This window comes from Festucalex cinctus, chromosome 8, assembly GCF_051991245.1.
Source record: "Festucalex cinctus isolate MCC-2025b chromosome 8, RoL_Fcin_1.0, whole genome shotgun sequence".
NCBI classification, from domain to species: Eukaryota; Metazoa; Chordata; class Actinopteri; order Syngnathiformes; family Syngnathidae; genus Festucalex; species Festucalex cinctus.
The window spans coordinates 19,843,661-19,865,071 of record NC_135418.1 but is presented as its reverse complement, the minus strand read 5'-3'; the positions used below and the strand labels follow the sequence as shown (position 1 = coordinate 19,865,071).

At 39.0% G+C, this 21,411-nt stretch overlaps 5 protein-coding genes across 6 annotated transcripts; 3 read left to right on the top strand and 2 right to left on the bottom strand.

Annotated features, from left to right (window-relative positions):
• Window positions 1–555: 555 nt before the first annotated feature.
• Window positions 556–4,672, top strand: cishb (cytokine inducible SH2-containing protein b). Of its 2 annotated transcripts, XM_077528561.1 has the most exons (3): window positions 556–704; window positions 1,220–1,357; window positions 3,542–4,672. In XM_077528561.1, the coding sequence occupies exons 2-3, from the start codon at window positions 1,222–1,224 to the stop codon at window positions 4,057–4,059; spliced, it is 654 nt and encodes a 217-aa protein (XP_077384687.1). In that variant the 5' UTR covers window positions 556–704; window positions 1,220–1,221; the 3' UTR covers window positions 4,060–4,672. The 2 variants fall into 2 exon arrangements, with proteins under 2 accessions (XP_077384687.1, XP_077384686.1); XM_077528560.1 differs by lacking the exon at window positions 556–704 and having other exon boundaries at window positions 1,195–1,357.
• Window positions 4,673–6,612: 1,940 nt separating this feature from the next.
• On the top strand, window positions 6,613–9,612 carry LOC144024525 (rho-related GTP-binding protein RhoA-B). Its single transcript, XM_077530866.1, has 5 exons — window positions 6,613–6,781; window positions 8,237–8,394; window positions 8,514–8,634; window positions 8,715–8,845; window positions 8,930–9,612. The coding sequence occupies exons 2-5, from the start codon at window positions 8,239–8,241 to the stop codon at window positions 9,101–9,103; spliced, it is 582 nt and encodes a 193-aa protein (XP_077386992.1). The 5' UTR covers window positions 6,613–6,781; window positions 8,237–8,238; the 3' UTR covers window positions 9,104–9,612.
• Window positions 9,613–9,670: 58 nt separating this feature from the next.
• Window positions 9,671–14,319, bottom strand: tmem43 (transmembrane protein 43). The gene is made up of 12 exons (XM_077530865.1): window positions 14,204–14,319; window positions 13,585–13,725; window positions 13,247–13,381; window positions 12,941–13,035; window positions 12,789–12,838; window positions 11,869–11,938; window positions 11,710–11,780; window positions 11,514–11,641; window positions 11,382–11,432; window positions 11,190–11,291; window positions 10,967–11,084; window positions 9,671–10,879 (listed from the first exon to the last, which is right to left on the bottom strand). The coding sequence occupies exons 1-12, from the start codon at window positions 14,219–14,221 to the stop codon at window positions 10,677–10,679; spliced, it is 1,182 nt and encodes a 393-aa protein (XP_077386991.1). The 5' UTR covers window positions 14,222–14,319; the 3' UTR covers window positions 9,671–10,676.
• A 67-nt stretch (window positions 14,320–14,386) lies between these two features.
• LOC144024523 (rab GDP dissociation inhibitor beta) lies at window positions 14,387–17,992 on the top strand. Its single transcript, XM_077530864.1, has 11 exons — window positions 14,387–14,803; window positions 15,604–15,711; window positions 15,787–15,883; window positions 15,959–16,093; window positions 16,303–16,501; window positions 16,561–16,692; window positions 16,902–17,001; window positions 17,075–17,246; window positions 17,334–17,478; window positions 17,574–17,628; window positions 17,701–17,992. Exons 1-11 carry the CDS (start codon window positions 14,645–14,647, stop codon window positions 17,842–17,844), a joined length of 1,446 nt encoding a protein of 481 aa, XP_077386990.1. The 5' UTR covers window positions 14,387–14,644; the 3' UTR covers window positions 17,845–17,992.
• Window positions 17,993–18,220: 228 nt separating this feature from the next.
• On the bottom strand, window positions 18,221–21,272 carry ndufaf3 (NADH:ubiquinone oxidoreductase complex assembly factor). Its single transcript, XM_077530867.1, has 5 exons — window positions 21,116–21,272; window positions 20,121–20,316; window positions 19,980–20,046; window positions 19,803–19,903; window positions 18,221–19,676 (listed from the first exon to the last, which is right to left on the bottom strand). Exons 1-5 carry the CDS (start codon window positions 21,202–21,204, stop codon window positions 19,569–19,571), a joined length of 561 nt encoding a protein of 186 aa, XP_077386993.1. The 5' UTR covers window positions 21,205–21,272; the 3' UTR covers window positions 18,221–19,568.
• Between the last annotated feature and the right edge of the window lie 139 nt (window positions 21,273–21,411).

Sequence of the window (21,411 nt, the reverse complement as noted above, 5' to 3'; positions counted from 1 at the left end):
ATTCATACATAAAAACATCCATAATTTATTCATACAGTATTGTTATGTCGCGTAAAACTGATCAAGTCTGAATTCACGAACATTGAAACTATTATGTCATCCCTTCAAAATAAAATCGTAGTGGTCTTGGCGTGATGACAATGTCTAGTGGAGTTAATCCCATTCTGATTAAACTTTATGAGGCCATGATTTAATTTAATCGTTGAGGTGGTAACGTCCCTTGTTTGACACTCGTGCAAAATTTGACATCTGTGTCATGTTTGTGTCCTGGCTGCACCTGCGCGTCTGCGACCCTCATGAGGAGAAGATCAAATGGAAGCATTTTGACAGTCAAACAAAATGTTTGCTGCTATATTTACTTATTTTATTTTTAATTGAGTAATATAAGGAGGTCACTTATGTTATTGACAGCTATCAGAAATTGGCACGTAAAAAAACAGAGTAAACACTACTAAAAGGTCCCATTCAACGAACATTTTATTTTGAAACGCACATGAGAGCAGCGTTGCAGCAAATCGCGTGTCATCCAGCCGCTGTAGTGTGAAACACAAAACCTTTCTGGCAAACATGATTCCTGGAACCTGTGCCAGTCTGACGCGAACTCGCTTGTTTTCTGGGTCCGAGCTTCAGTGAATTATAGGAGCAGCAGGAGCTAGTTCTCGGGATTTTTTCTCTTCAATCTTTATGATTAATAGCGGTCAAAGGTAAGAGTATTAGTTGCCAGCAAATATATTTTATAGCTGTTTGTCATTCGTGTTCAACTAGTCGTGGTGTTGTTGTGTGACGTGTTTTTATACTATTTAGTGATTTTCATCTTTTACGCGTGTTGCTTATGTTGATGGCATTTGTGATACTAATGTGTGTTAATGCTGAATTGAATACTTTCGTGACGTCACATCATATTTTTACGTTATTAAAAATCTCAGACCACACTGTGTGTGTGAGTGAGTGTGATTAAAAAATAAAAAATCTCAGACCACACCACCAAGCAAAAATACTCTATCTAAACAAAATGTATACACAGGTTAATTGCAATAGCATAAGAGGATTTCATTCATCTGCCCTGCGTCGCTGACAAAGATACAGTACATTATTATTATTATTCTTTTTTTTTTTTTTTTTTTTTTAGTAAATTACGTGAAATTGGATAATGTCCCCCAGAACACCCAATGATCTCTCACCGCACTGTAATTGATGACATGTACGGGTGTCCTGTCAGACATGGTTGCCCCGGCTGTGACCACGACCCATCATGTGGACCCGGGTCCTTGCTGCCCACATCCACCCCAGTGCCCCTGCGATCGAAATGAGGACCTGTCCTGCATCGCCACCACCTTCCAGTATTTACAAACCTCAGGTACTTTTGGCATTAAAATCTGTTTCTCTTTGTATCATAAATCATTTTTTAGTGTATGGCAAAATTTTATCTGTATTGTTCTACCGCTATAACACTGATGAGTTTGTGTACTGAATTCAAGAATGATAAAAAAGGTCAGAGCTGGAGGGTTCCTAAGGTAAAAGTAACTCTGAAAGACTGACACTCAGACTGTTAAGACACTTACAAACCAGTGAAAGAGTCAAAGTGAAAATAAAAATGTCTTGTAAATTTAAAACACCACAGAAAAGTGTGTTATGATCACGCCTGCCAAATTTGAATGAATAAAAAAACAACCAAGTACTGTACAGTGGCGCCTTGAGATATGACATATGAGTGACCGACTCGTGAGTTTGCCATGAAGTCAACACACTTCACAACAAACAAGAGTTTGGCAGATTATAAACAACTCTTAAAGAATAGGCTTCAAGCTATTTATTGCCACTCCCAGTTGAGGTTTACAGTCAAACACCAAATGAGGGTAATTAACACAGTATGTAATTAAAACAACAACCACTTTACCTTCACGTTAGTAATTAACATCTATGTCGTGGTGCTATTTAAATTTGTAAATTCTGTATATGGAAGTGTAATATTAAAAGTGCTGTTTATTAATATGAAAAACACATTTCTATGCCTGTTTTTTGGAGAGGCTAGCACCTATTAATGGCATTTCATTCATTTTCACGGAGAAAGATAATTTGAAATGTGATTATTTTCAGTGATGTTCATGATCATTCAAGTAGAACAAATTAAATTCTTGCACGTTTTCAGCAATTACCTTGAAAAAAATAAATCATTGTATTTAGGCTACTTATAAACAACAATTCGGAAACACACAGGGAGCCAATGCAGTGATTTTAGAACTGGTTTACACGGTTTGAAGTTGAAGTTTTGCAAATCATTACTTCATTTTAGGATAAAATGACCTGAAGCTAGGGTTTTATTTACAATATAAGTAATGAACTTTTTTTTTTTTTTTTGGTATAATCAAGTGTTTGTGTTTCTTGAATTCAGATGGCAGCACAGCAGCAAACTGTATTTCATTTTATTTTTTTAAAGGGAACATATATATCTAATGTAATGAACAGTTTATGTGCAGACCTCAAATGTTTAAAAAAAAAAAGTATTATATTATTTTATTTTGTACTATATTAATATACTTTTAACCGTTTAGGCTACTCTTCCTGGTTGATGTAAATCATAACGGCCATTTCTAGTTCTGTTTAGCGAGTAGATTTTCTCTCTAGTCCAGACACTTATTAATTTGTCTGCTATTTTGCTCTTCAATGTTGAATGTTCTCAATCCGTTCTCTGCTTTATTGCGGTTCCAACCAGACAATTAGGAAAAATTGTCTTGATCACCCAGACACTTATTGTAATTCTGGTATTAAGCACGCTAGCCGTGTTAAATTGTAGGTTAGCTTAGCAATTAGCATGGCTTCTCCCTTCATCAGAGCGATACTGTCAGAAATGTCGCGTATGACTATGGAGCCAATGATGAGTGTCTTTGTCGCGACTCTGTTATGTGTTTAGCTGCAGCAGTAGCCAACTGAAGCTTGTTGCTAGCTAGCTGGTGCAATGTAAGTAGCACCGAGTTGCGTCTCAGCCACTGACGACCCGCGGTGGGTGACGTGAGCAACAACTCGGCGGTTGATTCTCAGTTTTGCTATTTAAAACTCATTCACTGCCAGTCATTATAGAAAATTTTTACATTTCCAATACTCACGTGATATTACAGTCAATAATTATATAGAAACCGAATCTACCAAATAACAGAATAGACTCCCTACTTTTTGTCCCGTCCCGTTCTTTTATAATTGACAGCAGAAAAATGTAGGTTTGCCAAAATACAGCCATTTCTCCCATGGACTCTGAAACTGTGTTTATTTCCTATAAAATGGGGCAATGATGTCATCTACCGGTGGTTGGGCATCAGTAAAGTTGTTTCCAAGTTTGATATTTACAGTGGAGCATGCTCAGATTCGCCCCCATTTAGCACCGCTCTAAAAAATACAATTGACAAGTATACTTGTCAAAGGCAGTGAATGAGTTAATGTGTCTTATTGAGGCAACAAAAAAAAGAAAGCAAATTTTGCCTCGCAAACTGCTATTCGAAACCGTTTATTTCAAGCATTGTAGCTTGAAGCCTGCTTTTCATTACAGGCTGGTACTGGGGTTCCATTTCGGCGAGTCAAGCTCGTGACAAACTCCTGGCAAAGTCTGAAGGCACGTTCCTGGTGCGGGACAGCAGCCACCCTCAGTACATGGTGGCGCTGTCGGTGATGACCCACTACGGACCGACCAGCGTCCGAATCCAGTACAAGAGGGGTTCTTTCTGGCTGGACTCCCTCAGTCCTGAGCTGCCTCACTTGCAGTCCTTCCCCGACGTCGTCAGTCTCATCCAGCGCTACATTGGCTCGGGACGCCCGGCGCAAGGCCCGGCGGCCTCCACCGAGGACAGTCGGCTCGCCACAATAAAGCCCGGTCACGCCCAGTTCCCTCCCGTGAAGGACAGTGGCGTGATTCTGAAGCTGAGGCGGCCCCTTCACAGGCCGGAGACCTTCCCCAGTTTGCAGCACTTGACACGCCTCACCATCAACAGAAATACAAACTGCCCCCACCAGCTGCCTCTTCCAAAGCCTCTCCTGGACTACTTGCACGATTACCCGTTTCACATATGAGGGTCTCAGGAGGCTGGATATGGACTTTTTTTTTTTTTTTTTTTTTGCAGGCTGATGCCGATTTTGATATTTGGCAGAATAATATTACAGTAACTTATTAATTGGATGATTATTTTGCCAAAATAACTTGTATTTTGGTCCCTTGAATGTTCTTTTCTTCTTGCCCATGCAGACTGAACAGCATTTACTGTTTCATGAGAAAGTAATATTGGTGTTTAATAAGCAAACACCAGCCGATTATTATTATTTTCAAAAAAATACTTTTCAAAAAGACTTATATCAGCTGATATAATTGATTATTGTAATATTTGTTTATGTAAAAAGTGTGTGTTACTGCCGTTATTTCATTATGACATTCAAGGCTTCTGTTTTCATCATCCACAGACTTCCTTGTTTTTCAAAATGAATGTTTTAGCTACCAATAGTACAAAAAATACTCTACTTTATATGAAACCCTTTGGTTTGCTTACATGTGGAATTCTGTTTTGGTGACTGGAAAGAGTTTAAAATGTTGCAATAACATCATGTACAGTGTTTGTCCTTTGCTTTTTTTGACGAAGAAATAAAGTACTGTACAGTATTCTTTATAAAAGACATCTTGAGAAAATGGAAATGGCACCTTTTCTTTTTTTTTCTTTGTTTTAAAGAAATGATGTTTTGGGAAATTGATGCACTGAGTGCTAAACAAATGTACAAATTATTAGTGCACCATCCAATGTAAAGAAAATTCTACCTGAAAGTGATTTAAAGCATTTCATGCTTCAAGAAATGCTTTAATTAAGAGAAATAAAAACAATTAGTCAAATAAATGAATAGTTACCCACCATCTAAAAAGTGAACATTTTGTGATTTTTAAATTGTTTCTTGAAACTGCCATTGGAACAGCTGAAATAGCAGCAGACACGAAAAAAAAAATGTAATCATGTGGACATCACTGTTCATACAAAATGAGGCTCACATGCCTTGCGTTGCGATTTCCTAGAAGTAGGCATCTGTGTTGAACATTTTTTTCCTTTTTCACCCCCGCTGTTGAACTGCAGCTAAATGTGAGGAAACTGCTGCTGCTGCTGTGTGTGTGTTAGCCTTCCAAGAGGTAAAACTGAGCAGTTCTGAGAAAGCCTCTTACCGGGATTAGTGGGTAGTTATGAGCACACTGTGCTTCACCAGCTGTGAACAAGCTGTGACCTGAGTCAGCTCAAACAAGTTAAATCACCTCACACGCCTCAACTAAATAATAACCTTAAAAAAAATGTAGCAATTTTCTATTATGTATCCAGCTCTTGCGTTAGTAAATAGCACAAAGGTCAGCACTAATTGGGGGAAATAAAAATCGTCACACACACACAAAAAAAGTAATAAAAAAAAAAAACACACACACACAATTGAGGCTTGAAAGTCCCAAAGGCTGAAAAATAAAGTACATAATTATAAAAGGGCAAGAAAAATATTTCCGTGCCAGGAGGAAGTTTGCAAAGACAGGCGAAGACATTGTTAAATTACAAGACAATAAGCGTCACCAGCTGGCTGCCAGCTTAACCATTCTGCGTCAGCGCATTTCAACAAGACTAGTGCTCACCTCAACTAAACGCCTCCTTTTTCCCCTTAGGAAAAAACAAAACAAAACAAAAAAAACGGCAAGATTGTGCATGTGTTTGGGTACACAACACTGATTATGCATATCAGTGTGATCTCACTGCTATTCAGAAGTGTAAACTTAACTCCAGGTAGGTCTGAATACAGTATAAACTAAAGACAAAAACTACAACTGAAATGTTTTATTAATTTGGTATTGGTAGGAACTAAAAGAGGTGTAACCACACATTTGTACATCAAGTATTCTCCCAGTTAAGAGGAAGACTATACTAATCTCAGTTGAGAGTAATTTAACATGTGTATTATTGTGATTACATTTTGTAGCGGTTAGAAAAAAGATGTGTAAGAGTACCCAAAAATTGTACACAAGTAAGAGAGCTGTTACCTTAGAATAACTTGATTGTAAAGGCAAAATGTAGTCATCTAAGTAATTACATGAGTAAGTCGTATTCAATGGTAGTACTGAGTCAATAATTGCAGATTTGTATTTATTTATGTAAATCAGCATGAATGTCAACTAAAGCAATGATCAGGTTTTTAATAACGCTGTCTCCATAAAATATTTTCAGAATAAATCATTCCATTGATTATTCCATCGATTAATCCAATAATCTGATATAGTTTTATTTTTGCATTAAAGTGCATGTGTATGCGTGTTAATAGCAAAGACGTCAGCTAAATCATTCTTAAACATTTTAAGAAAACAAGAAAAAAAAGTCTACTTGACAAGAATGGCTCTAAAACTGTCAGACGTATGTGTAGTTAACTCCCTCCAATATTTATTCGATATTATGAAAATATATTTATAAATTATTTTCTCAGCCCACGGCCCCACGCTGTGTATAAACATCCTGGAGCGGACTCGCCATTTGACTGATTCAATTTTTGCAATTACCATCAACTGGATAACTGATAATCTACTGGTATTTTTTTTTAAAATAAAATAAAATAACTAACACTGTGACAGCAAGTTAACTAACAATTTGTATTGTCAGACCATCCAGTCGTGTGCTGTCCCCCCCTCCTCCTCCGCCCCACGCCACTTCCCTTCTCTTCATCCTCCAGCGGCGCACTCAGCGACGGAGGCCAACAAAGCACAACTTGGGAATCATTTGAAAACAATCACTGGGTAAGCTCTTCCCAACTTGAAAACCGTCGCTGCTGTTTTTCAGGATGATTTCATGTTAACCGTCCGCTCGCCGATTTCGCGTAAAGCTACGTTTTCTGCCCGCTAGTCGGCTAATGTTAGCCAAAAAGCTAACGGAACCATTAAGTAGCATTGACTTCCGTTAAGCTAAGCTAAACTAAGCTAAACGGGGAGCTAACTAGCCAGTTTACTGCTCTTGCACTGAAAAACAAGTCTCGATTTGTTCTTTTTGAGGTGAACCCTTGCGGGAACATTATTTCAAGAATCTTGTTCCTTTAATCACGCGGATAAAAGATTAAATATAAGCCTGTTTTTTTCCTTCTCTCCTGCTAATCTATGACGCTGGCGTCGATTCTTTAGTAAACATAACAGCTACTTCCTCCTTTGGAACACCGTGATCCCAAATGGCAGTTCAACGCCGACTATATTATTTTATTCACACATTTACATGACATCAGTGGTGCTTTTAATTGTGATTTCAGGTCAAATAAACGTTTAAGTTTGCTAAGCTAGCTGCCGGGTGGGTCAAAGAAATGAAATGATGATGATGGAAGATGGTAGGAATTGCTTTTAAAGCAAACATAAAATAGCTGTTAACACTCTTTACTACGACTTTAAAACGTTATGAAACTATATATATATATATATATATATATATATATATATATATATATATATATATATATATATATATATATATATATATAACCAATAACTATACAGGGGTAATTAAACTTAAAACTTAGAAAGCTGCTTTCAGTCAGTGCATCTGGAGGCTTCATGGTGCCATCATCATCATGCTGTAGTGGAAACCCTGTTTGCCCTTAAATCAGCAGAACATAAATGAACAATTCAGCCATGTCACTCCTGAGTCCTGTAACCGGTCTTCCAGAGTTGCAGATGGTCTACAAATAGTTTGGCTGCTATTTGAAATGTCAAATCACAAGTGAATGGCGTGGCATAGCTCTTTATGGCCAATCAAAATGCCTGGTCACATGATCTTAAATACTGCATTTGTGGGTACCAAAGTGAGATCCATTCATCTGTCTCTTGACATCACAAGATGCAGCCAAAGCCTTAAGTAATAGGAAAGTAGTCATTGGTGTCATGGAAGTAGTGAGTATGTATAAATCACTTTGCTTTGTTTTTAGTTTTTGGGGGGTTGTGAGGAGGTTGGATGTCATTAATTTCTTGTAATGTGTTTTCAAAAAAATCTTTAACCCCCCCAATTTTGCTGATTTTAAAAGCGCTAATTTAATTAACTAAATTAATCAGTCTGTCCCTATATTTATAGGCATTTTTCTTAAAATCACCACATTTTTCCTTTCAATAAAATAATGCAGGTAGCACTTTCCCGTAAAGAACTACAATGGCACACTTTTTTTTTTTTTTTTTTCCCCAGTCTGGCTTAACACAACCTCTACCTCTCATCTGCAGCTATGGCGGCAATCAGGAAAAAGCTGGTCATAGTAGGAGATGGCGCTTGCGGCAAGACCTGCCTGCTGATTGTGTTCAGCAAGGACCAGTTTCCCGAAGTCTACGTGCCCACCGTGTTCGAGAACTACGTGGCGGACATCGAAGTGGACAGCAAACAGGTGCGGAGCCTTTCACTCCTCTCACATTGCCTGCGAGGTTTACCACATTGTTGTGTTTGATTCCCCCCAAAAAAGGAAAGGGTAGAGGCCAACTAAGTTAATTTGGGCTTCTTTGGCAGGTGGAGTTAGCGCTGTGGGACACAGCAGGTCAAGAAGACTACGACCGACTGCGCCCTCTCTCGTATCCAGACACTGATGTCATTCTTATGTGCTTCTCCATCGACAGTCCCGACAGTCTCGGTAAACCACTCGTGGTGCAAATGCCTCAGGTTTGATCCCGCGGTCATGTGCTGGATCACGTCTCGTGGCGTCATTTTCAGAGAACATCCCAGAGAAGTGGACTCCGGAGGTGAAGCACTTCTGCCCCAACGTGCCCATTATCCTGGTGGGAAACAAAAAGGACCTGCGCAACGATGAGCACACCCGCAGGGAGCTCGCCAAAATGAAGCAGGTAAACGTGCTGATAAGATATCAGCTTTATTCTTGTTCCTAACATGTCCATGTTTTTTTTGTTTTTTGTTTTTCCCGCCTCCAGGAACCCGTGAAGCAGGAGGATGGACGGGATATGGCCAACAGGATCAGTGCCTTTGGATACATGGAGTGCTCAGCCAAAACAAAGGATGGTGTGAGGGAAGTCTTTGAGATGGCCACCAGGGCGGCGCTACAGGCCCGGCGGGGAAAGAAGAGAAATAGATGCAGCATCCTGTAAAAACAGGTGGCACGGGACTGCTTCTTGTTTGGGGGGGTAATAGAAGCAGAGGGTCAAAATCCCTGACCCCCAAAAAAGAAACACCCACACAAGACTGTTCTCACTTTTTACAAAAGATGCAACGCTTTTATTTGTTTTAAGCTGAAGTAGGTTGTCAGTATTGGAAATCTTTTTTTTTTTTTTTTTTACTAAAGCATCAGTCAATCGGCCATAATGAAACCTCCAGTATCAGCATGTACTGTCATGAGAAGTCAGCAAACCAGCCAACTACAGTCAAGTGCTGAAACCCTGCCAGCTGACCCGACGAATGTTTCCACAGCCAACTAGGGTAAAAGTACCTGATCACTGTGACTTCAACAAGCTAACGCACACGCGAAGTCAACGTTTGTTTGGTGTGTTCCACTGACGGATCCTCGTGTGCAATCGTGACGACGTGGACTGGAAACTCAATTTTGTTAACACACAAATGAAAACTTAAGTGTTTTGTGTAATAAATTACTTTGTAAGAATCTTGCTTCTAGCCACTGATTTAAAGTGCTGTTTGGATACAAAAACATTTTAAACGGATTTTGTTAGCGTTCTGGGAGCCTTTATTAATATGTAGAACCCAACACACAAAAGAAACAACCACGTGTGTAATGACGGGGAAATGAAGCTTAATGAAGCACTTGCAATATTATTTTACTCCTCTAGATGGTGCTTGGTTTAAAGATAAAGTAACCTTGCTCTCGCAAGATGAATTCTCGCAGTAATTGTGAGTTCACAAACTCCGGAGAATACATCTTGTACCGCTCCCGCAAATAACCGCCGTTCCCGAACCACTGCTGGTTCGGACCAATCACAAAGCGACACCGTGTTTGGGGGGCGGGATATGCAACTGTAACGAAACTAGAAAGCCGACGCAGGTGCTAACCAACAAACCTAACATGGACGAATTGACGCTACAATTAATTCTGTTCTCGCATAATTACTCACCGTTTCCTTGTTGAATGTTGAACAACAAGAGGTGCTTCGTGCATTTCTAGCTGGTAAGATGTTCGCACTTTCCCCCCCTTCGACAAAAACAAACAGACATTTTCACCCTTTGCCGTGATTGGTTAAATCAAACGTGTAGAATGTCCCATCGTCCAATCAGCTCGAATTATTGTATTGCGTTGTTCCGCCTTTTCCCGACGAAATTACTGTGGAGCGCTACCAGGTTAAAGATAAAGGCTAGTACAATGGAAATTACATTTCCACTACATCTTTAAACCAAGAGTGCCATCTAGTGGATTCAAAATAATATCACAGGCTTTATTGAAGCTTCATTTGCCCATCACTACTTTTATGTACTAAAGTTGGATTTTTTTTTTTTTTTAATCAAAAGAAAGTAAACATTTGCTGAGATCTATCACTGGTGTATAGAAAAATGGACACAAACAAAAACATTGCATTCCAAATAAATATACATCATATGTCACAAGCTCAAAATACTGCAAATATGGATGTTTGGCTAAATTGCAGATTTGATCCTTTTATCGCTATGGCGGGCCCAAAACCGCCGGTCCAGGAAGCATCACATCCAGTTTCTTAGTCACAAATCCTTTTTGGCTGGGAGCCGCGAGCGCGCGATGAGCACGGGAAGAAGAGCCAAAGCCCCCAGACCGATCGCCATCAGGGGTCTGTTAAAAAACCACCCGGCTGCGATGACAAGGAGCGAGAGCGAGGATGACACGCACAAGGCGAAGATCTTCAGTCCAATCGAAACGAGGTCCCTCAGGATAGGAACCCAGTCCACTGTGGGCACACGTGGAGAAATATGACAGCGGTGGTTTTAAAGGGCCAGTCTGCATCAGCGGTTCCATTGCGTGAGTGAGTGTTTACCTAGTGTGTAGATGATGCGCATCATCAGCTGAATGGCGAGAAACATGAGGGCCCATCCCGCGGCTCTCAGTCCCCACGTCTTCATGCTATTATTTTGCTGCTCTCTCGCAAACACTTCCTGCGCATTGCATTGCATTGCATGCAGGGCACGTCAGAATCCAAGTTGTCTTTGACGTGCAAAAAAATAAAATAAAAAGTCTATAAAATAAAAAGTCTATCAAACCTCTGCTGAGAGCTCCTCGAGGTACAAGATCTCCAGAACGTCTCCTGACTTGGTTTTGAAGGACAACAACTGCTCTCCACTCTGCTTGGCCACAATGCTGACCTGAAGAAAGTTTTTTTTTTTTTGTCAAAAAAAATTATAATAATTTTCACTTTGTAAATTGCAAAAATTGAGAGCGTCTTCAGAACTCACAGTTTCACCAACGAGTCCGGCAAAGGAGAATCTCACGCGCACATCTCCGACCTTCCAAATCATAAAAATGTTAAGATTTGAAGCAACCGCGTGTGAACAGCATTTGCCAGATGTTGCCATCCAGCCGCTCACCTCAGGCCTCCTTGGCTGCTGAGTGTGATAGAAATAATCGTCACTGATGGTGAGGAAAGGGTCCGAGTCAGACGGCGTCAAATCCTTCAGGCTCAGTGTCCGGAAGTTATTAATCTGTTCCACCAGTCCTGGGGACAAGCAAACGCGTATGAGTCGCCCAATCATGCGACATTGTCAGTTGGTTGTGACTGATTACCGTTAGACAGCGTAAAAGGGCCAACTTGGACTTGAGGAGCTACCACTGTCACGCTCTCAACCGCCATGGCGCTGAAATGCAAAGATTATATTAAACGTCTCTTGTGGTATGAAAAAAAAAAAAAAAAAAAAAAGAGAGAAATTAGGAAAAATTAAGCACCTTGGGTTCTGGTGACCAATTTCTTTGTCAAAATGGCGACTGCTGATCAGCTCTGATTTCCACTCAGTGTCTACGGAAAGGGAATGGTTAGGTCCAAACGTATATGAACAATGTTTCCTATATGCAACAACATAGTGGGTTTGCAATTTATTTAAGCTTTAACAGCTTTCACGAAAATATAGTGGCTGCGTATGATACTTTTCAGGGCTTCAAAATTATTTGTACATTTGACATAACTTAAAAAAAAAAAAAAGTGTATTATTTTATTCTTGTTACCAGTATTATTAGTCATATCTCTCTAATAGAAATATTTTATATTACTACTACTAGGTCTGTGCAATTAATCAAAATTCAATTACAATTTCAATTATTACACTCCATAATTACAAAATAAGCATCATCAGAGAAAAAAAAAAGAGATTAATTCTAATTTTTGAGTTGCTTATACATTTGCACCTTTTTTAACTGTTAAAAAATACAATTTAATACATTTTGTGTCATCCAAAAGGAACTTGCATAATTATGGTGTTTCAAAGAATTTTAATTGTCTTAATATTTCTTTATTTGTTTTTTGTTTTTGTTTTTGTTTTTTACGGTTACATATTTTTCTTGTTTTGTACTAAAAAAAAAAAAAAGATCGTCCTACTGCACAGTACACAAAGCTACACTCCAACTTCAACTTTTTGTCAAAATAAATAAATTATAAATATATATTATAAATTCTGTTTTGTCCAAAATAAACTTACATAATTATAGTGTTTCTATTTTTTTTTAATTGGTCTTAACATTTTTATTGTGTAAACATTTTCTTGTTTTATACCAAAAATTAAATAATCGTGATTTCAATTATTGCCAAAATAAACACAATTATGTTTCCCCATAATGGAGCAGCCCTAACTACTACTATTACTACTACTTACTGTATGTGTATGTGGTCTCCGTTTTGGTTCTGCCGTCCTCTTGGTAGTCTCTGAAATGAATCATACAAAGACGAACTTGGATTACAACTCTGTATTGAAGACAAAAGAAAATGTTTAAGCCTCACCCTGCCAAACGTGTTGACAACACTCACTTGCTCTCCTGGTACTCCACCCACTGATACATCTCAACCTGCCTCTTTAACTTTACAGCCTGTACTTCTACTTTGTAGTTGGGATCATGTAAAGGCTGTGCATGGAAAAATACACACATAATAAATCCATGAAAAATTACAGGAGAAAACCAAAACAAGCACACAATTTATGAAGCTATTTTATGAGATACCACTGCACAAGCTAATAATAAGATAAATTTAAAATTGCTCCTCACTTTGAGAAATCAATGGTCTAACTCAAGTTGGAATAGTAATAGTACTGAAGAGTGATAGAGCCAGCTCTACCTTAGAGGTTCGCAACGGTGCAGACAGATGAACCAGTCTCTTTTCGTTCTGCAGGTCAAGGCTGGCAAAAGCGTCCAGTGACACCACCTGAGAGAGTCCTTCATCCAGGGAGGCCGCAGTCTGCACAGCCCGTCCCTAAAAGGACGAACAAACAGTTGCGATAATGCAGACTAGCCCAGTTGACTTCAGGCAGAAGTGTGGTAAATCCTTAGACTGGTCATTTAAATTTCAGGCTGTTAGGCAAACGTATACCACTAATATAACGTGCTACACACAAAGCATAAATTTGTCATCATCAGGCACAACAATCTCTTTTCCACTGCATGTCTGATTCTCACCTCATTGGTGAAGAGAATATATATGGAGAGGAAAAAAAGTCCAACACCAACACACGTTCCACCTGCAGTGTCACTTAATCGTTGCAGGAATCCTGGGTTGGTCTGACTCCTTACGCGCTTATGTGAGTCTTTGCCTGAAAACTGAAACAATGGATTTGTAAAATAAGCCATCTTAGATTTTGAAAGTGAACCTTCTCTAAACCTTTACTGTTTTTCTGCAAAACACATTTTATTGTGTGAATGTCTTACTACTATGTTCTTCACACAGTCGTCAGTGTTGTCCCAGATGTAAATGACTTAACTACATGTCACAAAACATAGCATACATATTTTTGAGAGGCGGTGTCACATTGATTGAAATAAGTCCTGAATTATGAGTATCCAAAAACGTCTCGAAACAAAATGCATATTTATCAGGGCATATTACAACTATGTATACAAGTTTATTCTGTACACATAGGCGTATACACTTGGTTACACTTGTTTGCGTCATACAGATTATTTCTTCTAGTAGGCAAGATAGCATGTTGCCAAAATAGGCAACGCCAGTTTAACTACAACATGGTAAACTGTCATTGTCGCTAAATAAACTTAATCAGTTTGTACGTGAACAACTTACTGTTGTCGCCGAAGACATTTTAGTAAGTCTTGTCAGAAAAGCTGCGGATGATCACGAAACAACCAAAGGCAACAAACTTCAACTATCAATGACGTCATCGCAACCGCTTCTTCTTGTGGTTTGATTTGAATAGCGGTTGAAAACCAGCAGTCAAACACCTTACCGCCGCCTAGCGGACTGGACCAATACAAATCTTGAACTAAACTCCAAGATTCTGAGAAGATTCTCGATATTTTAATGTTTTTCACCCCTAAGTATGTATATATGTATTTTATGGAAGTATGGCTGATAGTTGAATAGAATAAAATAGAATCGAATATTAAGTCCAGTAGTGGTGAATTCCACTTTTCAATATTCTTGAGTTGTCAGTTGTCACCATTATGCGGGATTTTATGTAACACATTTTAAATAACAAGAAAAAAAAATGATGATGGGTGTTCCATGCACACACTTACACATTCATACATGGATGTGCCACTTGTAAGAGGATTACTACAAAGCATTACTGGCCCTGATCATCCTCAAACCATTCAGTCAGAAAGGGGGGCGACTGTTAAGATGCAGGAGTATGACGTTGTAGTGCTTGGAACTGGACTTAAGGTAAGAGAATTTTCTGTTAAATATAAAAACACATGGGGTCAGTTTGTAGGTTAACAACATGGGCCATATACTTCAACTTAAGCTGTAAGACTAATGAAGCCCGAGAGTTATTAGTTTGCATAATTTGTGAACTTGAGATATTAAATGTGGAGCTGGTTTTAATTTATATATTAGTAAGCATATGCACACCAGCTATATTGTACCACAGTAATCCTACCTCCATTGCAAGGGTTATGAACACTGCATTAAAATACACTATATTGGAATGTTTACATAGGATTTACGGCGTATCATTAAAAAAAAAAAAAAAAGTATTTTAAACGCTTTTAAAATAATCATATTACAAACATTTAAATGATTGTAAGAGTGTACAGAGCCCTCTGTCTTTTCAGTAAACACATCTTGTTTTTTTCCCAAGCTAACAAACATATCATCTCATAATACAAATAAACAATCATGCCCAAACATGTAGTCTACCGGTACATTATAAAATGAATTACAGCCATCACTTTCTGTAGGCGTGAGCGGGATTTATAGTCTCAAACTGAATAAGTATGACATCATCCAGTTGTCGACAATGGAATTAGAATTACACCCGATATAAACGAGAGTTACACCAAAATATTACCTGCACAAAAGCAGTGCGATCATGAACCTTACTGTTTACTGTATCTATTTTTTTTTTTTTTTTTTTTTTTAACAGACAGTGTTTACAGTGGAAGCAAATTCAGATAGTAACTCAATGTGCAATAATCCATCATTTTATTTGGCTTTATTTGTCCCTGGCCTGTTTCTTACAGGAATGTGTCCTTTCTGGTTTAATGTCACTAAATGGCAAAAAAGTCCTTCATATTGACAAGGATACTCACTGCGGAGGAGAGAGCGCATCAATCTCACCCCTAGAGGAGGTGCGCTCACCCAAACAGAAGTGCTTGCATTTGTTACATTATTTTTGTTACTTATGCTTGAAATTCTCTTTTCAGCTATACAGGAGGTTCAAGATTCCTTGTCCTGTCACACCTTCTGGTCGTGGAAAAGAATGGAACGTTGATCTTATTCCCAAGTTTTTCCTTGCCAATGGTAAAGGCCTGTTGTGACGAAGAAGATACTTTTGGAGCATTTTTTTCCCCGTAATTTCACGCCATCATTTCATAGGCGATCTGGTGAAAATGTTGGTGCTCACTGACGTGACTCGCTATCTGGACTTCAGAGTGGTCGAAGGGAACTACGTGTACAAATCGGGAAAACTGCACAAGGTCCCTGTCACTGAGGAAGACACGCACACTTCAGGTGAGTTATTGGCATGGGCACTGGGTTCACATAATGCTGCGGGTTCAAGACAATTTTTTGTCTTATGGCCTACTGAAGTGTAAAAAGGGAAGGAGTCGAGTAACAAGACATACAAAAATGGAAGGAAAATAATTTACAGTGAGACACAAGAGTACAGAAAAGACGGGGACTTCTGGTAACTGTCCAAATGTCGTAAACACATTTTTCAGATCTGCTGGGCATGTTTGACAAGAGGAGGTTCAGGAAACTGTTGCTTTTCGCTGAGAACTTTGACGTGAGAAAACCTCGCACTCATCAGGATGTGGACCCGGACCAAACCACAACCCGAGATCTCTTCTCTCGCTTCGACCTCGGACTGGACGCCGTGGAGTTCATAGGTCACGCCATAGCCTTGCACAGCAGCGAGAGGTTGGTCACAACTGGCAAACCGAATGATTTATTTTCTTAAAATCGAATCAAATGTTTAGTTATCTGGAGCAACCCTGTGTGGAGACCATCGAGCGGATCAGATTGTATGCCGAGTCGCTGGCTCGCCACAACACCAGCCCGTATCTCTACCCTTTGTTTGGACTGGCAGAACTACCGCAAGGATTTGCGAGGTAACATTTTGAAGTGGTTTTATGGTATGGACAAAACTATTGGGACATATCAACCACAACCAACATGAACGCCAGCTGTTCTACTGGATGGAAGAACACAAATTCCCACTGACACAAACTGCAAAATGCTTTCTTAGGTATTGCCCTGATACTTTTGTCCATAAATAGTTTTCAGGTGTCACAAATATATGTATGAAAGTACGCTTCAGATTGAGTGCAGAGTACGGGGGAAAGTTCCTGCCTCACCGAACGGTGGATGAGATCGTGTTGGATAACGGCAAAGTGACAGCTGTGAAATCTGAAGGAAAGGCAAGTTGGCTGTTTGGGAATTACTTACATGTACCACATCAAGTTTTTTGTCATTCTTTTTGTTGTTCTCCAGTTGTTCCCGTGTAAACAACTCATCTGCGACCCCAGCTACGTTCCCCACCGAGTGAGGAAAGTGGGGCGAGTCATCAGGGTCATTTGTTTATTAAATCATCCCGTTAAAAACACACAAGAGGCCAAATCGTGCCAGATCATCATCCCTCAAACACAACTCAGCAGGAAGTCCGGTGTGTTGCCTTACAATAATTACATGCCCTTCATTTAGAATGTATACTTGTACCTCATAATTTGATCATCCCTGTGCGTCTCTCCAGACATCTTCATATCTGTCGTGTCCAACGTACACAACGTGGCCTCGGATGGGTTTTACGTTGCCACAGTGAGCACAGCTGTTGAAACCAACCAACCAGAGAAAGAAGTGCAGCCAGGCCTGGACCTTCTGGACCCCATCATGCAAAAGTGGGTCAGAATTCAAATGATTGTTGTAGAGATATTCATGAGATATTAAAGGTTATTGATATAATTTCCTCTATTTTTTTCTTTTCTAACTCTAGATTTATTTCAGTAAAAAGCCTGCTTGTTCCCAAGGATGATGGAAATAAGAGTCAGGTACAATAAGAATCCTTTTGGATGCGAGGGTGGGAAGAGAGCGTGTTAACAACTTTTTTTTTTCTTGCTCAGATTTTTGTGTCTCGCTCATATGATGAAACCAACCACTTTGAGAGCGAGTGTGAGGACATTAAGGACATGTACCGTCGCATCACTGGCACCAACTTTCGCTTCACCTCACACAGGCATCACTCACGCAGCTCAGATGAAGACTAGCGATGAGAACTGTTGCTTTATGCGCTTTTTTTTATTTTATTTGAATGTTTTTATTTAAAATCCTCCTGGCTTCCCCCACATTATCTTTGTATTGATAACCTGTTTGTTCCCAATTTTCAATAAAAAGTTGTATATTAAAAAAAAAGCGCAGATGAAGACTGCCTCCTTCATAGCTAGCTAGCTCGACAAATAGTTAGCTAGTTCGCTTCCCCTCACGTTTTTTGGTAATTGTCGTCACAAATTATACAAACATCTTGGCATTGAACACAAGCCAAAACAATCAAAGTGCGGTTCACAAGGCACTAACGAGAGTAAGGAAGAGCTAACTAGCTGATATCATCATTTATTTTATTTAATCCAGGTTAATGTCATTAAGATTAAAAATATTTTTTCCAAAGAGTAACCTGGATAAAGAGACGTTTTTTACCCCTTATTATTATTATTATACTCCATTATTATTTTAATGACGTTTCTGTTATAATGTTGCAGTTAAAACCAGACACAACAATAGATATTAAAAACACAACTGATGACCGTAATAAAGTAGTCATTAGTTGAATGAATACATTTTACCAACTAGCTGAATGTTGTGAACAAGCATGTAACAATACAGTATAGTGACACACCTATTTCCAAGCAGAACCACGTGTTAAATAGATTCTAGAATAATACAGTTTACAAAATTTCACACTTTCCAGTTTTATGGAAATTAGTGTAGCATTAAAGCATGATCAGAAGCTTGTGGAGTCTTTGGTACGTCAATGTATGAGTAGAACATATTTGTACAAAAATAATATCATGAAATAAACACTTGTTTTAATATGTGGCAATATTTGTCCCAGTCTTGAAGCTAAAGTTAACATAACAGTAGAGGTGTCCTGGCTGGTCCACTACACAAATCCAGAGTCACCAGGGCAACATACATGTGAAAGATTCGTATTGTTAGGCAATAAAAAGCTTATATTTTACAGTAAAAATGGCTGATATTCCGAACCCCAGTTTTAGTGCAAAAAGCAAATGAACTCAAACATGGTTTTTAGGTAGATAGTGAAGTGGTGAAATGTTTCAGTAACCATCTCTGCAGACGAGGAGACACAAAGAGGATTTAAAAGGCCTCCATGCCAACTTGGGCCCAGCACACAAAGACTGGCGATGATGTGAGATGAATGCAGAGGATTAATAGATTCTGTCACAGCTTATGTGTGACAAGGACAAAGCCAGTGAATTATGTCATGTGCTTCACACACATAGCGGCGCTGCAGGGAGACCATAAGAGGCTTAGGCAAGTCAAGGACAGTCGGCGGGAGTGACTGGGTAGAAAGTTGTACTGCAACTTTGTTTCATTCAGGACTTTTGGTCTTTTTTTAATGTCAGTTTCAGTTCATTCTAAATTTTCTCTTTTACTTTTTAAACAGAGAATTGTAAACTAAAAATTCACTAAGCAACAATAACGGCGTAAACAATACATTATAAATCATTCTCCCGCACACTTTTAAATACATAATTCAGACACATAACACATAGTTTATTTACAAGCAGAACGTTGCCATCCCAACAACTTTCAAGTGAGTTTTTCAAGCAGTGACAGTTCAGTTCATCAAGTTTCGCCTCAGATGACGGCTGATTGGTGAGATTGCCTTTGACAACTATGGCACAGGCTGAAGAGGATACATGAACCTCTATCGTCTAGAAAGAGTCCTCAAGTGCGCATCACGCAAGGTCACTTACTCCTGCTTCACCGCTAGTGCTGTGCTAGTGGACGGAGGGATCAGACCAGCAGCTGCTAGCCTGTTTTCACTTATCAGGAAGTTGAAGGTTGCGCATGCGTTTGGCTGAAAAACAAAACAGTAGAGATGGACAGATGAATTGGAAAAATAAGTGCTCTTCTTCCAATCTTAAATGATAAAATGTTGCTAACACTTTATGACGCTAACACCACTGTGGTGGGTGAGCTTTACCGTGTCTTGCACCTCCAAAGCGATGCCTTTGCTCCTAAGAAGAGCCCGAACTGACGGGTGAATGCGTTCAAGTCGTGCTCCCGTGCCCAAGACGAGAATCTCTATAAAAGGAAAAATAATACACATGAAGCACAGCATCGTAGGAGACCTTGTGAATTGATAAACTTGAATTCTTACCTATTTGGGGTACAATCATATGGAAAAGTGACACACTTTCTTCTGTGACATCTTTATAATGTCCGACCTGTAAAATAGTCAATATTTTTCATACCGCTAATAACATGTATTAAGTGAATTACAATGTCATTTTTAGTGCACCTTCCACTGCAGGATAGAAGGAGGGAGCAATGCGCAAGGTCCAAATACTCTGTTGCCATCAATGTTGAAACCTTGGGGGCTGTAGCTGAGGATCATGATGCCACTTCCTGGCTCCTTCTTCATAATTGACACTGTGGTACGCTGATACATCTCGTCATCACTCGGGCCCAAACGGTGACCTCGTGAAAGAAATGGACTGCAAGAAACGTGGTGTCACTACATCCATTACATACATACATAAGAACAATGAATGCTGTAATATTGTTCCATTAGTCACCATTCTATGTCTATTGCCAACAAAATTACTCTGGACATTATATTACAGAGGTGGCCAAGGAATGTCATTATTTCACGCTCCACTAGATGGAGCCAAAGGCACATCAAGTCTCAGTACATTACATTACATTACGTTACATTATATTACATTATCAAGACAAGAGTGTCATTGAACACTTAAATGCATACCGATAAGTGTATTTAATAAATTACACTACCAGAATCTAATTAATATGTACTTACTTATATGATCGCACAACGTTTCAAACGGCAGGTTTGAACACAGTTTATTTGTATTCCGTGCATTCGTACAAAGTTGAGTTGAGGAAATATTTGGGATACAAGTTTAAGTTTAGTAATTTTTACACCACATAACTGATTAATGCATTTATTTAACACAGACAAAAATAGTTAAAATGGGTTATTATGGCATACCCATAACAAGAGAAAGCACATACATTTACCCAAGGATCTGTTTAAGTGTAAGAGTAAACACTTAAACAGAGTGGCTCTGCATTTTTCGTTACCCTAAAATCGCTGGTGGATGAGTGACGAAATAGAATCGCCCATAATAAAATACATATTTTTAAAAAGTAGATTATTGAGTTTTATAACAAGCTGTTCCGCACAGAGAAATGACAAAAAGACCCCCGTCAAGTTTAAATCTTCTTCCTCGATCCTTAAAATCCTCACAAAAATGTTTTAATAAATAGTCGTACCTGAGGAAAGCCGACGTTTTTCTGGAGGATAAGATTAACCTTGGTGATGATCTCTGAAGGAGGATTTTGGCACAAACCAAACCGGCCATGTTGACAGCAACAGGGTGGGGACGATAATCAACGTGACACCACCAATCATTTCCGGTACTGTGTAAGGCAAGCAAACAGATCAATTCAAGTTTGTCGATGACACGTTTTTGCTGCAAAGTATTATTATATTATTTTATTTAAAAAATTATGTTTATAACAATATAAATATGTATGTTGATATGCGTATGCTGTACTACTGCTCATGT